The sequence below is a fragment of the Python bivittatus genome, unplaced genomic scaffold, assembly GCF_059951505.1.
Source record: "Python bivittatus isolate LINGU-HERP-01145 unplaced genomic scaffold, Pbiv_v1 ctg000960_np1212, whole genome shotgun sequence".
NCBI classification, from domain to species: Eukaryota; Metazoa; Chordata; class Lepidosauria; order Squamata; family Pythonidae; genus Python; species Python bivittatus.
In genome coordinates, this window is record NW_028277124.1 from 5,659,354 (window position 1) to 5,677,082 (window position 17,729).

Consider the following 17,729-nt stretch of genomic DNA (forward strand, 5'->3'; position numbering starts at 1 on the left):
ATTTTAACATTCCACTAGTTATACTATTAATACTTGTTATTATTATCATTCTCACAGCACTTAATTAATATTTTCCACTAATTTTTGCTCACTTATTTTTTTCCAGTTCTGATCTTTGTGATTCGCATGAAGATCTCTAAAATACTCTTTCCAACATTCTCTCATTTCAATTTTATCCTTTTTTTTTTCATTTTTTTCCACATCACTTCATCAGTTTTATTTTTAATTCTATTCAATCTATTGGAAGCATCTTCTTCAGCCTTCTTCATCTACTTCCAAAACAACTTTTTATAATACATAATAAATAAATAAAATACTATAATAATACAAACACAATTCTTTTCACTCTATTCCAAGCAGTTCCCACACCTTCCTTTCTTATTTCCACTTTTCACCATTTTTTGGGGGGAAACTAATCTACTTTCTAATACTTTTTCATATAGGAACCATACTTTCTTTTCTTTCAATCATTCTACTATCACTCTAGAGGATTTTTTTTCCTTCTATGTGCATTTTTCCCTGAAGATCCACTTCTATGCTATCAAAAAAATTATCCCATATCCATAACCTCTCATCACTGTTGTATTTTTCAAAATTCTCCCAACCTTTCATCATAAATGATCAAAACTGCCTTGCTTTTGTCTTTATATACATTCCTTTTCCATGTGTATATATGAACAGATTTATGCTTAAGCCACATATATGAAACAAACAGACCTTTTTGTTAGCAGGTAACGGTAACTAATGGTAACCAAAGAGTTACCATTCAAATTCCTCTTGGAACTCCAAATGACTGTGAATTTTTCTGTATTATCTTGTCTTGTTCCTACTGATCTATTCATGTCACCTAGAAGAATGAGTTTTCCCCCAGAATTCATTCTTTTAGGTTGCACAATTTCCCCCAAAACTCATGTAGCATTCCTTCTTTATCACTGTTCACTGGTTATCTCCACCTAAGAATTCCTACTTTCAGATGTACTTGCAACCCAGATGACAACAATTCATATTTTTGACATACATTTTGCATTCATAATTAAACCTACACTCTTTCCTGCATGTACCCCATTCCACAAGATCAGATTACCTTCATTCCGATCTATTACACCCTTCCTGCTCCCTTAGTTTCATAGACACACAAAAAATTATTTTTTTCATTTGTTATTTCTTTACCATTTAACCTTTCTTACATTCCAGATGGGCCCACAGATATTGACTTCCACCACCCGTCATGGGTTTGGTAATCAAGGCTGTCACATAACATTTTTAATAATATAGAGAAAGTGTAGACTGAATTACCAATCTTAATTGTATCTGTGTTACATGCAGTATTCCCTACCAATGGTAAGGACAGTACTAATCAGTCTGGCATATTCTGGCCAGGATATCACAACCACAACTGAAGCCCAGTTTTATCATACATGTGCTCATCCTATCCTATGTAAGCTAGTACCTGCAATTATTGAACTACCTTGTAAGCCACCATACTGTTGTCTGTATTCCAGCTCCGAGTTTCACCCAGTATGCTAACACACACTCAGGATGCACGCTGTTTAAAGAAGAACCTTGTCTTATCTGTCCCGAAATTCACAAGCATTTGTTTTCACTGGCTCATTCTGACATCTACATTTTGAGAGACATCTACTTACATCCTTTATATCTTTCTTGATTGTAGTTGTGCATTATGTCTCCATTTATTCACATTTTTCTTAAGCTAGATGGCAAAAATGCCCCCATTGGGCATATGGTAGCTGTTCTTGTGGCTTTTTTTTTTCTTTTCCCTTTTCTCTGCTCTATAAAATATATGTATAGATACTCACAGACGTACAGTGAGCAGTGTAAAGCTATTTTAATGTTTAAAGCAGGTACCCTTTTAAAAGACTACATTATTGTGAAATACAATCTTCAAGTCTGACAATCACAGTTGGGCACTCTAAATGACAGATTCCCAGCATCTGAGCGAAAATACACACTTTTCTCTTAGGCTGGACTCTGGCATCTAGATGCAGTCAAATCTTTCAATACCCACATTCCCAGAAATGAAAAAGATTTTCTTCCTTCAAAACTGAGATGATTCTCCTTCAGCCTCTGTTTATTTCTAGGAAGAAGGAATTTCCAGCTTTTTGTTTACTGAAACAAAAAGAGCTTATGTTTCCAGCCTCATTATTCTCTATAGGAATAGGAGAAAGCTTTAATCTGGAAGTATGTAAGAATAATTTGATCTGTTTTATCTATGTGCTCTGAAGCACTCTGTCTCTGGACCAACTTTGAAAATGATGGTTAATATCAGCTCTTTTCATCCATAAATGAATGCAATAATTTGCCTTTAAAATTATACCATTTGATTTTGGCTTTTGAAATTGGGGCATCTCCTGGTTTGCAAACCAGTGATATCAGATCAGTGCCACCTTCTTGTATTAATTTTTATATATTCTGATGGATGGTTCACCCCCACATTCATTTGCAGATCTCCAGATCAGAACAACCCCATAATTTATATTTTCCAACACTGATTACCTGCATTTTAATATTTAATGCTAAAAATAGATTTTTATAATTTTATTTTTCTCTTTAATTTTAATTTTGTTTAATTTTAAGTTTGTTTAATTTTTTCTATGCCCTGTGAGATAAGTCCAGTTATATTCTATTTTTAGAGAGTAACCCTGCTGATAGACAGATAGGCAGAGTCCTAAACTCCTTTACATAGTTTCTTTCCAAGGCTTTGCTGGATTGAAAAAGAATAAGCAATGTAAGAGAAGCATGCAGAACATCGTTTCTATTTTTTTCCTAATCTGTTAAAATAGTTCTTTTCGGGGCATTGTGAGTAGGCAATTAAAGCGGGGAGGAGTACAATGGAGCAGTCAGCAACCTTCTGAGCCACTGCCAATTACTTCTCCCAGCGGGATATATTGGGGGAATTTCTCTTTCCGTAACCTCCAGCTGGAACCAGCCCATTTTAAAACTTAAATGTTCTTTTGCCCACCTTTTCCCCTCATGGACAATTTGATCCCACTCTGTTAAGTTTTTGAAGTGTTACTCTACTGATGGACAGACATTTACTGGGATTATATCTGAACCTGTTCTTCCTCATTCAGACCCTAACAACTTCCAGGCACTGGGATAGCATCTCTTACAACATCTCATTTGGCTTGGTCTTGACATGCATAATTGGGTATCATTACCTGCCACCATGTTGGAAGATAAACTTACCCAGCAGCTTCATTTAGATGTTAAATAGTACAGGGGAGAATATCAAGCTCTATGGCACACCACAGTGGAGGGCCCTAGAACATCATCTCTTCCCCACACCAACACTGACTTGGTGAAAGTGTAGCATCACTGTAGAACACTGCCTCCCACTCCCAACCCTCAGAGGCAGTTCAGTGATTGATTGATTGATTGATTGACTGATTGATTGATCATGACTGATGGTATCAAAAGCTGCTGAGAAATCCAACAGGATCAGGAGAGTAGCACTATCCAATTACAATTCTAACAAAGGTCATCCACAAGGATGATCAATGTGGGTTTGGTACCATGTCCAGGACTAAAACCGGACTGAAAAGAGTCCAGATAATCTGTTTCCTCCACTTGACTTCTTAATTGTAAGTCTACCACCTTCTTAACATCTAAAAAGAGAAGGTTGGAGATGAGCCCAACAGTTCTCTAAGATTACTGAGTTAAGGGATGGCTTCTTCAGGAATTTATTTCCAACATTTTGCAGGGTTGGAAAGAATAGAAGCAGCAAATTATATAACAGACGAGTGATATTAAAAAAGCACAACATGGTAACACAGATACAAACAAAGGGGAAGCAAGTGATGGAGATATTAGCCTGTTACCTCTCTTCACGGTTCTGCCCAACACATACACGGCCTCCATGCCGAGGGCTTGGGTTACTGCAGGAACGTTGGCGTACTTGAAAGCCTATTCCACAAGAGGTGCTGCACGGAGACCACGCTGACCATGGAGTCCAGCCTCCATTTCTGTAAGAACAATAAATCATGCTCAGTGATTTCTAAGGACGCATTTCCAAACAAATATTTCATTCCTCAATGAATGAAAGGCTCTTTGTGGGGTACCTGGAGGGAGAACAATGATAATCAACAAAAGGATTAAGTGTCCTTTCATCAATGCTAGAGATCTCATTACAAAGCCCAAGCAGCTTTTACAAAATGGGCAATCTAACATGAGCTTAATTACATGGTTAGACCCTCTGTTTTCCAAAAAGATCTGATTTTTCCCAGTTGAGAGTTTCTTTTGAGGAAATCCTCCTACAATCTAGGAGCAGAATACATGTTTCTTGAGTAACAAGCTTTTGTGGAATAACCTCTGGGAAAATCTAATTTCTCCAAAACTGAAATATTGTTTTGGATCTTTCCATCAACTAAGCAACTATAACATTATGCTAAAGTGTTTTGGTTGTTGTGGTTGTTGTTCTTGCAATCACTGGGTCATGGGCTGTGTATATTTTGGTCTAAACAGAATCACCATTGAGAAAATCATAAGAGAAGATATCGTAATTCAGGATTTACTGTTCTCACATGATTTTCTATGACACTAAAATAAAAGAATCATGTATATTTGTAATGGGCTGTGAGAATAACCTTGGGAGACAGGAGGAAGAACTACAGCCAGGGCAACCGTTGGACAAGAGGCATCTCAGCCCACAAAAGGAATGGGGGTGGAAGCAGCACCTAGTTCTCTGGAAAGTAAAGGCAAGGAAGGGGAGAAGTGCTTTCAGACTTGCAAGATTCTGTTACTGTAACCTTGCAATAAAGGTAGCATTAGTACTCATGGTTTTGGTTTCTTGTCTGAATTACCTCAAAGGGCTGACAATATTTCAGTTGTATGCTCTTTAAAAAAGAAAATGAAATAATTGTATGGCTAATTCAAAGTCTGCCAAATTTCAAACTTGTGTTTAATAGCAAAAATTTAAATCTTGGAACTCATGAAACCTCTTAGTTATTCATACAGTATTTTAACCACAGTTCAAGTTTTAAAAACTTTCTGAGGTAGCCAAGATCCCCTTTCTCTCTTATCATTTCAAATGATCCAATGTACCATTAAAAACAGCACACAACTGAAAACTACACTTTAGTTTAAAACCATATCCTCCCACTGTATAAAACCTAGGGTTGAAAAAGTAAGTGAAATAATGTATGTAGGCTGAGGTCATGAATTCCAAAGAAAGAGTTGAGGCAGGACTGAAGTGTCAGGCAAAGAGGTCTGCCATAGGTAATTTAAGACTCTATGCTGTAGTTTGTGTCATAGTTCTTTGTTTCAGAAGACTAAAGATTCTTCAATCTTTTAATAGTAAGAAATCCATGTTTGACACTGTGCAGTTAAGAGACAACTATGTTCAATCACAAGTCCTTAATATCACACAGTCTGGGATCTAGATCTACCGCTTACCCTGGAAAAGGCAGAATCTGAAAAGTAAGTAAGTCTGGATCACGTTGGTTGCAAGATCCATCATTTATCCTGCACTAAGTAGGAATTGAGGCATTTTTAGGCTTAATGTTGCATTTGGAGCCCTGGCAAATGGCACATTTTGGCACCAGCTGGAGCCAGAATTACTTGTTATCAAATATACAATGTGTGTAATGTACTGTATTATACTGACTTATCTTAAACATATAAAATGTGAAGTGGCTCTGTTTGTTTGTTTGTTTATTTATTTATATTTCAAATTTAGATACCGCCCATCTCACAAAAAGTGACTCTGGGTGGTTCACAATAAAACAGCAATAAATATTAAAATACAATAAAACAGTAAAAATAGAATAAAAACCAAACACATACCCAAATAATTTGTGAGCAATTCTATTATTTATTAAAATAATTTATTATTTGAACAAATTATTTATTTGAACAATTATTTGACAAATAATTTGTCAGCAATGACCGGGATGTACAAATAGTTTCCCAACAATTCAATATAATATTGTTTATTTTATTTTTTACATACCTAGAACAGTTAACAATCTCAATACTTGACCCTTCACACTGGCGACCCCCACATTTTGGAACTGGATTGTCACATAAGCGTGTTCTACAGAGGCAAATGCCTACACTGGATCCATCTACATGTGTACAAGGCTTCCACTCTGACCAGGTCCCAAAACGGCCATCCACAGTCAAATTCCTCTTCTAGAAACCAATGAGAAAACAATAAATCCCATATTTAAGGTAATAGATAATCATTATATAAATAATTACAGGTCCAAATTGCCTCACTGATCTTATATCTTATACCTTATATCTGGCAACTTTTCTCGGATAAGCATAGCCTTGTCATAATTCTCCTTATACTGATAACTTCAAACCTGAATAATTGTGAAGGGCTTAAGGTATTGGTGACTGCAGCTAATGCACGCTGCTAAGACTTGAGATATGCAGGGGAGACCCTTATTGCACACGTTACACTTGTACAATCAGTTATGTGCTAGTTACTAATTAACTATCAAACTACCTTTAAGTTGGTATTGTTAATTTATAAAGCTTTAAACATCTTAAGACCAGGTTGCCTAAGGAACCATCTACTTTCATACAGGCTTACCTTGTCTGAGGGACCACCTCTCCCACTATGAGCCTACCAACTATTTAGAGCAGCAGGAAAGGCCCTTTTGAAGGAGCTTCTCCTGCCAGAAGCTTGGCTATCTGATATGCAGAAGATGGCCTCCTCCTGTCTTGCTTCTAGCTAATGGAATGCTCTCAAGAACATTCTCCCAGGATTCAGGAAAATGGGCAAAAAGACGCATCTTTCATCAAGCTCTTAACTGTTAAATTGATTTTATAGGTGGTCCTTGTTTAACACTTGTTCAGCTACTGTTCAAATTTATGACAATGGTGAATGAGTGGTAGTTATGACCGCACCTCACACTTATGGCCATTGCAGTGTCCCTGTGGATCACATGATTGTGATCTGGGCACTTGGTGCCTGGCTTGCAATTATGATGTTGCAGGGTCCTGTGGTCATGTGACTGAGATTTGCGACCTTCTCTGCCAGCTTCCCACAAGCAAAGGAAATTGGAAGTTGCAGTCATGTGAACTCCTCGCTTAATGACCTGCACAGTCCTCACTTAATGATGGCAAGTGGGACTGCCAGAACTGCTGTTGCTAAGCAGCACAATTACATGGTTTTTCCAGTCCCAATTAGCATTGTTAAGTGAGGACTACCTATAATTGTCCTGAGTTTTATTTTAATTGCTTTTTCCCATTATTATTATGGTTGGCCACACAGTCAGCCAGATGTTTGAACTGGATTTGGCATTTTTATCCACCTATTGAGTCCTTCCCAAGGACCTGGGATAGGCAGATGTTGTTGTTTGATGGTGTTAAAGATATTGTCACAGGATGTAAGCTGTTCCAAGTAAAACTGCCTTTTGCAATTGTTATTATTTTACCCCACCTACACACACACACACACACACACACACACACAGAGTCAGCTCAAGGTGGCAAACCTTGATACTCCTTGATACTTAATACTCCTCCCTCCTATTTTTTCCCCCACAACCACAACCTTGTGAGGTGGGTTGGGCTGAGAGAGTGACTGGCCCAGAGTCACCCAGCTGGCTTTCATGTCTCAGGGAGGCCTAGAACTCAGAGTCTCCTGCTTTCTAGGTTGGCACCTTAACCATTAAAATTTTAATATATGTATTGGTATAAGGCTCCTTTGAGTGCTTATATAAGCAGAAAGGTATATATAACAAGATTATTTATAAGCAGAAAGGCAGGTATAAATATAATCATCACTTTCTTGAAGGGCTTGCTGGGCAAGAAAAACACTGAGCGGGAAACCCCTACATCAAGTGTACAGAAATAAAGGATGTATTTGCACACACACATTGACAGAGAAATGAACATTGTTTCCGGACTTTTTAGCTAAGATTGAGTGTAGTGAGTGTTGAACAAAAAGAAAGAAAGAGGATTGCAAACGGACCCTGCAGTTGTCATGCTGTTGGCTGCCAAAACCACGTGGCTTTGCCGGGCCTTCTTACGTTTGCTGTTATGAGCTGCGAATTCATGCTCAAATACTAAGTACAGTGGATATCGTTCTGCTTTTCACATGCCTACTAAGATGGCACCTGCCAAGCATCTGGGTGAGGACACTGAGAAACTCTGTTGATTGACTGGTTTTAGTGATGCTTTTTTCTGTTTTAACTTTTACAACTCTGGGTATTCGTTATCTGGATTACTGGTTTAATTTTACTGTTTGATTTTAATTCTTGTACATCTTTAATTCTTACCCATCTCATAGCAATGACCCTGGGCAGTGTACAAGAATTAAAACTTTGTACACTGCCCAGGGTCATCGCTATGAGATGGGCAGTCATATCTATCATATAAATAAATAAATAAGGAGGAAAACAAGCAAGCAAGCTCTGATTTTTTGCCATAAGAACAAGGTGGAGCAAGCGTTCATCTTACACAATCCCATCAACCCAGCAAGACCATGAGAAAGTCAAAAGATTGTCCTTTTACTTTCAATTAACTATATTTTGTATACTGTTTGCACAATGGCTGGTTTGAATAAGTTAGTTTCATAACTCCTTTCCTTTATACTATATAAGCAACTTATACTGTCCTGTGGAATCACCCAATCATTGTTGTGCCAAAATGATAGTAATGAGGACATGGATTACATCACTGCAGGAAGGGTTGATGGTGCTATGAAGATACTATAATTCACTAGTGAGGAGATGAACACTAGGCAAGAAAAGTTTCTTTCAAATAAATTATGAGGTCAAATGGCAAATCATGATTAATTCAAACCAAAAGTGAACATTTCTGAAATCTTCTTAAATGAAGAGGAAGGGAAACTGCAAAGTCTTTATGGATCATTCTCATTAAGTTAAATGTTGGTTTAATGTGACTTCAGAATATGGCATATGCATACGATCTAGTACTCCTTCCAACTATAATAATAAAAAAGTTTTTCTGTTCATCTTCACATGATTTCTCACATCACAGCTCAGAGAAAATTAATGGTAGCTGAGCCACAGAGTTAAAAGAGTGATGAGGTGCATTTACTGCTAATCTATACTACTTCTAAGAGAATGGCTAATCACAATGAATGTTTCCCATTTAAAAAAAAAACAGAACTACATTCTGCTTATAGAAAATTACCATGTCAGAGATAAGGGTTCTAGCTTAAATTTCCTGATATGCTAGATTTCCACATAAAGGAAGTACTTACATTGGGTAAATGTTCACTATGGCCTGAAAGGCAGACTAAAAATCCATAAAACAGTCCTCCAAGGGCTATAATCTGTAACCACACATTATAGCCCTTGGAGAACAGTTGTATAGATTTTTCTCATCCACCATGAGAAATTTTCAACATTTCAGAACAAAATGCTTTCTTCACCTTTTCTCTGCATACAGATGTGCTCTAGTATGAATGTTGTATTTATTATCTTAATAGAAGGATTTTTTTCTACTCAGGAGTCACTGCGGCAGCTGAAGCTGCTGAATCATGGCCACAGTGCATGCAAAACGTATTACCGGCTGCCTGCTGTGCCAGCTGTCTCAAGGCAGAGACCGCCAGAGCCATCAAATCATTCCAGCGGCAGAACAACTGTACTAGATGCTACCATCTGCAGATATTATAATTGGGCATCTGAAAGTTGCTTTCTAGCTCCACCAGCATTACTTTTGATTCTGTAGGGCTCAATTAGAATAGCTCAATTCTTTGTTTTGTCATTTGATTCATATGTATAAATCAAAAAGAAATTCAGTGCTTCAGGTGAAAACAGGGTCTTGAACACAAAGAGGCTGTTTAATGTACTGAATACCTATTCTCTGTCCTAAAAACATTTGCATATTTCTGTCTTCATCATTTTGTGCTAAGTCACAAAATGAGCATATTCAAGTAACATGTAAACTCCCTAAGGGTTAATGCAGAAAGCAGTAAAAAGGGAAAAATTATCTACAAATACTTTAGACAGCTCACAGGTGCAAGTGCACTCACATCTGTGGCCATCTGCTATTGGGGGGAGTCTGCCCACCGCAACAAGAAAGACCTTGTAAGTTTAAGGAAGGCCTGAAACTTTGATGTGTGCATTAATAGCAAGAAACTTGTGTGCTATTTCTGCCATTCCCAAAGCCTAGAGAGAAACCCAGTAAAATCAGTAGCCAATGGGAAAAAAAAAATAGATAGGTTGGTTCAAGTGTCCATAGGTGAGCTGTAGGGGTCCAGGTTATCTGCAGAATGTGAACTCCCTTATGAACTTCAAGGCTTGTGGGGATAGTGGTTAGAAGTTCTGTTCTTGTGGCAATGACTTTGAAATATATAGCTCTGCAAAAAGGGAGTGGACAGTGCAAGTTGTCCCCACTGTATTGAGGAAACAATACAATTTTATCCAATCCCATGAAACATGGGGCTCTCAAGGAGTATGAGTGGATCAAATGCTCTAGCTAAATGGGATTGGGAGCAACAGACCCAAATGAAGAGTACTGAAGGCTTCTGAAAGACCAGATACCTGCAAAATTCGATGCTCTCTTCTTTATGAATGGCTACTTCAGAATGTAGAATATTAACAACACTTCCCTCCCTTCTTGAATTCCTGGGTAGAGCAGTGACCACCACAGAACTGCAGACCTCTGGCATTAATGTAATTAAAAACAAACTAAAAAATCTTTAACAATATCAGAAGGAAATCTTGTTCCTAAGCTCTGTGTGAAACAGATCCTCAGCCCCGTCTCCTTTTTAAAAATTCTTTCAGCTTCCCACTTCTTCCTTAATATCTGTTAGGTTTTTCCTTTTATCCTTCTGTTTCATTGCATGCAATGTCCTGCCTCTGGGACCTTTTTTCCACTTAATTCAACCTGTTTCTCCCTTTTTTTAAGAACGCAAAGGTAATGTCAACCAGCATGCTTAGGAAACGTAGAGTTGACAGCAAAGAACTGAAGGTGGTAGATAGCTTTGTTTCCTTGGGCCCAAGGGAACAGATAAAGACGGGCAATGTGCTGGAGAAGTAAGGTGAAGATTAATTCTAAGAAGGAAAGCAATGAAAAACTTAGACAAGACTTATTTATTTATTTAGCTTATGGACTCTTCAACAACAACAGCTTAAAGCACTGGTCTTTTCAGTGATAAAGTATGGCTCTGAAAGCTGGACACGGAGAGAAAAAGACAGACATCTTCAATTTATGGATCTGGAGATTGTTTCTGAGAGTACTATAGACAGCAAGAAAAATGGTCAATCAGTCCTGAATTAAATAAAGGCTGATTGTTCCCTGGAGGTGATGATCAGCAAGAAGTTTACATACTTCAGGCATCTGATGGATGGATGATGAACTAGAAAAGAATAAGTTTGTTGGCAAGATTGAGGGAAGATTAAAAAACACCAGATTACGAGGGCTAGATGGGATCACAGAGATAAACAGAATGTCCTTGGAGGAAATACGAGTTAATGCTGGGGCAGGTTGAGATGGCTGCATTTATCCTTGTACTTACCAGGAGCTGAGCCCATCTTGATGGCACCTAACTTCAGTCAAAACATACAGAACTTTCTCTCATCCCCCACTGCTGCAGCTTTTTCTGTTATTTTCTTTCTTCATCTTTTTAGTTCTTTCCCAATCTTCTCTACCCACATATTCTATGTCCTCCATCTTCATCCATTGCTATGACCTTTTTGCTACTGGGACTCACTTCCCGTTCTGTTTCTAAACAGAGTTTTCCTGCCTGCCCTTCAGCCTTAAATCAATTTCCAACTTCCTGCTCCAGTTCTGTATGAGGTTTCCATAACCATTCCCCCACTCTCTCTTTTTGACAACAATTACTGTCAATATGCTACTGCTACAGTGACCAGATTACATATATATATTGTTATATATGTAAAATTATAGGTGGGTAACTTTATGACTCACACATACAAATTATGCTTTATAAAAGCTTGCTAAGAATAGAGAAAAACACTAAGTCTGTAGTTCTGATCAAAGAGAAAACACACAAATTGATATTATTTGGATAAAATAATTTGCCGCTAATTGCCCTGTATGAAGGATACCTGAAGAGATGCGGGGGGCAGGCTATAACCATACCAGAAGGCTCCTTTGCTGGACCACCAATTACTACCAACTGCTCTGTGGAAAGATCCTAAAAATTTCTTTTTAGGTTTAAAATAATATTTTTTTGTATTTTCATTTACAACTGTTTTTATCGCTTAAAAGCTGCTTTGAGAGAATTATTATAAATACTTTCAGTAACGAAATGGTTAACCTGAGTAAAGTTGATTCTATGGGAATCACTTGGGTTCAGACAACTTGAAAAGAATGGCATGGCTGAATCCTCCTTACCGGACACAAAGAGATGCTCTGCTCCCACTGACTCATGCTCAAGCTTTCTTCCAATGGTGTGCATTTCCTTAGCACCAAGTCCCAGCCACAGTAAGGATCCTGAGATCCAACGCACGTGCTGAAAATACAGATCTAAAATATCAGACTGCAGCACAGAAATTCTCACATTTTCCTTCATAGGAAAGGACCAACATTCCTTAATATGCCTACCACGTAGGACAAGCCTACCTGTAAAGACCTACCACGTAGGACAAGCCGCCTGAATATGGAAGCAGATAATTCTTTCTTTTCCCCAGCCCTATTTATTTTACACCCTACTAACGTTGAGACTACCGCTGTCTAGGCAAAGCAAGAGGTAGGGCCTATCCCCCTCTTTTTTATTTTTTAAAATCTAGCCCTAACTTTTCTTTAAAAAAAAAAAAAATTATTAAGAAATATAAATGAAAAGATTAAAAGTCAATACAAACTACAAAAAATACAAACAGACAAAAATACAACTGAAAAAGAAGGGGGAGTATGAATCAGAAAAGAAAAGGAAAGAAGGAAAAACAAAATAACTTCCCCCTTTATCCTAGCAAGTAGAAACAATTTTAATAGCTTTTCATCATCTCTAATTACAACATAATCTCTCTTCTCCCCATAGCTCATCTCTTAGGTAAAAAAACCAAAATCCAATCAATTGTTGTCAATTTGTCAATCGTTCATTGTCAGTAAAAGTCCAGTAAGGGCAACCAGATATAACTATCTTCTTCTTTTAACCCTGATCAAATAAGCCAACCTTGTATTCCTTCCCTGAGTTTTAAAAAATATTTTTAACCCCTTCAAAAAGAGTCCCAGAGATTATTTGCTGATCAGTGTTTCAAGGCAAAAATCTTTCTGAACCTGAACACATTTTGTTCATATATCCAATAAGTAGAGTTTTGTTTGCCATTTCTAATAAAGTCCTTCAAAACCTTAACAGAGCTCTTTTCCAATAAATAATTAAATATCTATCTATCTATCTATCTATCTATCTATCTATCTATCTATCTATCTATCTATCTATCTATCTATCTCCAAATCTGTTTCCTGGTTTAATATCTATACAACTCCTTTAGGGAATTGGTCATCCATCAGATCCATTTGTGTTACATTTAAGTCAATTTCATAAATACCCATTGCAATTTGTTCTTGTTCTATATCTTCATTACAACACGCTCTGTCCAACCTGTCAATCAATTGATCCATTCTAAGAAGACATTTAGCAGAAAAGTATTCAAAAATATGCAGTATAGATTTCTGCTTCAATTTCTTTATCTGCTCCATATTCTTTATCCTCTACCTCCCTCTAGTGTCCAACCTTCAAGGTCTCCTTATTTTAAAGAGCCAAAGTGATCGCCATTTTCCCATGAGAAATTATCTTCTAATTAATTCAAAGCTATAATTCCAAATCCCTCTGGCCCCTTAATCCATTGTTAACTTTCCAAAATCCATATACTAAGCACTCTTTTGCTGCGTAGTTCAAAAATTTTTCAAAGCTTTTAAAATCACCATCATTCTCTAAGGAGGAGACTTGCCCGATGAATATAGTAAAACCTTGCCGATCCGAAGAGTCTTAATCTCTCCAGTAAACAAAAAGAAATAATAATAAAAAAGTGATTAAGAAATGAGACTCATTCGAGCTGAATGTCCATAAAAGGCTGCTCTGCAAGTGTGAGCTTGATGAAATCCCGTCTCCCAGCCACTCCACTCATAAGCAAGCGGCAAGATGACAGTTTCTGTGAACTACTCACAAGTAGTGGCTGTAAGGGGTCACATGGGTAATCTCAACGATCTCTCCTTCTCTGGAGAGATTTTGTGGGTCCTGATGCAGCATTCAGCTGTGACTATGCTCGCAAACACTGTTCTGCCACAGGCAGGATATCAGCTCGCCATGGCTCCCACCGAAGTGTCAAATCTGGCTCTAACTCTTCAAATACTTCTTCAGGACCCTGAACAGAAGGTAGCTCTTTTTTCATCCTAAGTGTTGAGTTTTCCTACTGATAATTTTAGTTTGCTAGCGCTAATAATAACTTTCTGGAAATGTTCTACTTTGTCTAAGATGGAAAATTACTTTAGGTAAGAGAGTTATGAGGCTGCAAGGTTTAATTGAAAGATTAATCAACTGAATCTGATTCATTCGGGGTGGTGTTGGCATCTAACATATTGGGAGACTATTTTTATGGCAATGGGAATAACAATGATATACCCTTCTTGCAACTAATGTCTTCCCTCCATTAAACTGAAAATTGTTCTACTTCAGATACTGACTTAATAAAAATAGTTTAAAATTAGATAACATTGTAATTCTACTTTACTCATCTTTCTACACAGATCTTTCAAGGTCAGCTAATCAGACAGATACCCGTGTGTTTTGTAGAACTGGCATCTCTTCAGTGGGATCTTCACCACACTTTTCTGAAGGCCCACATACAGAGCACTCTGACTGTGTAAAATCTGCAGGCTCTTGATGGGCTCCCACTGCTTCTTTGGGAAGATGTGAATTTCCTCTAGCAAGCAACTGCTCGCTGTCTGATTAACTGGGGCAAGGATTTTCTTAATTGTCCCATGATCTGTAAAATAAGAAATAAGTCAAATCAAACAAACAGAGCTTATTGATACGTTATTCTCACAATTTCTTTCACATACATTCCAGCAGAAAGAGAAGAAAGAAAACTGTCTTAAGGAAGTGAGGTGGAAGCTAAATATTGCTATCCTTTGAAGCTCAAAAAAATACAGCTGCCTTATATCATTGATCCAGCCTGCCTTTCTGTTATAGCTGGAAGCTGTATTTCAACAGTTCAAGGTTGTGCAAGATTCTTTTTCAATCCACCTGCTATACCTCCTTTTGACTGAAACACAGTAGTGGAGGCTGAGCTTTCTGAATGCAAACTGATTCCTCCCAAACAGTTTCCTACTCTGCAGGGCTGTGGCAGACAGGAAGAGGACAGCAGATTAGAAATTCAGTATGAGCCATCCAGGCTAGCAGAACTTTTCTCAGCCTGGTGCTTTCCAGAGGTACTGATCAACAATCTCCACCTTAGGAGAAAGATGCTACAGTTCAACACACCTGGGGGACATCAGGTCCAAGAAAGTTGTCTAGCAATTTAAGATTGTAGCTTCATATTTGGAAGATACGGATAATAACATTAGGTTTATCAGAAGACTACTTAAAGAAAAGGATGGTAAACCAGGATACCTGCCCATTTCTTGAAAACGACGGTCAAAAATGATAATTTTTAAAGCCACATTCCCTTTTCTTGCCTCAGGTATTCCTAACGGTTCCCTGCTCTAAGCATATTTATTCAACTTGTTGCACGGGTACCCAAATGTTACTGATAATAGGCACATATAAATAGGACTACGATTAAATCAGACGGGCCCATCTGCCCAGCCTTGCCCTGTTGCTTGCTCCTTAGATAAATAGTTAGAAGCAGAATCATTCCAAGGCACTAGAGTTTCACATGCATTCTAGCATATATGGCAATTACATTCTTTTTGTGCTGTTGACACTTGGGCTAAAAAGGGTACTGTAGGTCATCACTCTTGTGAAAAGTTCTCTTGCTCAGACAACCATGTTTCCTTCAAACAAAAAAATGGCACAAGCACAACATCCATGTAGAAAGGGATTCCCGTTACATTCATAACAACAGTACAGTTTGCTAACCGGCACTTATCCAACCAATATAACAAGGAACAGGAGGTCCGTGCACATCTCCTACCCGGCCCATGCTTATCAGTGAAGACTAGCAAGTGGTGGATGAAGTGTACCAGGGAAATAATTCAGCATATAATTTGTAAGTGTGTGCAGAGGAACTCTCCTACAAAGAGTCCTGTTCTGTCACTCCCTGTCCGTATTGTACGTGGGAGCATACCTGACCTTAAAGCAGAATACATTCTGTTCATGCCTACATTATCTACTTCCTTTCTGTTTCTGTGATAGTCTTCCTACATCATATGCTTTCCAGACCTTGAAGGCATTCTGTTACAAAAATCTTACAATTTATTGTTTTGCACATGTTCTCCCCCAAAAGCTATACTTGGACAATCACAAAGAAGTTATAATTTATTATCTTATAATTCACAATTCACAATCCTCAAATGTAATACTCTGAAGATTAATATTTTGTCAAGAAATTAATATAACAGACAAAAATAAAATCAGCTTGAAAAGCTGTGTTCCAGAGCAAGGAATACTAGCTGCAGTCATGAACAGCTACAAAATCAGCACAGCCTATCTGAAAGCAGAACAGGGTGCATGGTAAACATATATGTGCTGGATTCTGACCTTTATTATCTCCTGCTATACTTTTATTGTCACATTAAGTTGATATACAAACTGTACAGGCAATAATAAAGCAAAATAGTTTCCATACAAGCAGGTCAAAATGATCAAGTATTTTCTTGTTGATATGTCCTGAATTTTACATTAGGCTAAGTCTGAAATGTTAGCCTTCACAGATCAGAAGGAATAAAGGTTGGAGATTTCCAGTTCTGAAGATCTTTTTTTTTTTTTTTAAATTTAAGCGGTGCTATTTATCAATTTATAGCAGAACTTTTAGTACAGCCTCATCTCACTATAACATAATCCATCAAAGGAGAGGTCTTCCCATGGGCTGGTAGCTGGTTAAAAATAACAGAAAACAGGAATTAATGTTTTCCAAGCATCTGCTCTTTAGTTGTTGTTGCTGTTGTTGTTTTTAAACTGATCTTTTGGCCCCGGCCTTGCTACCATTGAAGTCTTGTATATTCCCTCAGGCATAGGAGTCTGGAGGTAGGGTGAACCTGTCAATGTGATTCTGCATTAATATAAGTTGAGTTAAATTGTCCTCGGGTGCCATTATATCATTGTTATTATTGTCTATTTTTATTTCTGCTGGTTTTTTTAATCCTGTGTTTGCCATTCAGAGTCACAACTGCAAGATGGGCAGCTACAAAAATAAAATAATAGCAATCAGTCAGTCAATCGGGAGCAAAATGCTTTTTCTAAACTGGGGGAATGAGCATTAAAATGGCAAATGTTCAAGGTTAACAAGTATAAACTGATGCACCCTCTACACATCAATGCTGGCTGATTGTGATGGCGGTGATTGACCAGGAAAGATATTAGCTCCATGAAAATGTCAACTCAGTGTGCAGTTGCTATAAAAAAAGGTAAATACCATGCCGGAAATCTTTATTTTTTATATGAAAATAAAGATCCACAGAAGCTTCAAAACTGTGCAAACTTCAGACACATACATCTACATTTCCTGTGCACAATCAAAAATGTAGGATTTTAATTCCATTTTGAGAATGCCATTAGATAATCAGGTATGCATTTTGAGAACCAAATATTTTGATAATTACTTATTTCTGTACAAAGTCTTAAGCCATATCAAATGTTGTAGTTATTATTTTTCACA

The 17,729-nt window shown here is 37.6% G+C and overlaps 1 protein-coding gene across 1 annotated transcript in view; it reads right to left on the reverse strand.

The window, feature by feature from the left end:
- SEMA5A (semaphorin 5A) overlaps positions 1–17,729 on the reverse strand; it is a 171,032-nt gene that overhangs the window by 31,332 nt on the left and 121,971 nt on the right. Inside the window, exons 12-15 of the mRNA XM_025166265.2 lie at positions 14,690–14,897; positions 12,307–12,424; positions 5,969–6,150; positions 3,840–3,983 (exon numbers count right to left, since the gene is read on the reverse strand). Of these exons, the coding sequence (XP_025022033.1) occupies positions 3,840–3,983; positions 5,969–6,150; positions 12,307–12,424; positions 14,690–14,897 (652 nt within the window). The remainder of the gene's footprint in view (positions 1–3,839; positions 3,984–5,968; positions 6,151–12,306; positions 12,425–14,689; positions 14,898–17,729) is intronic.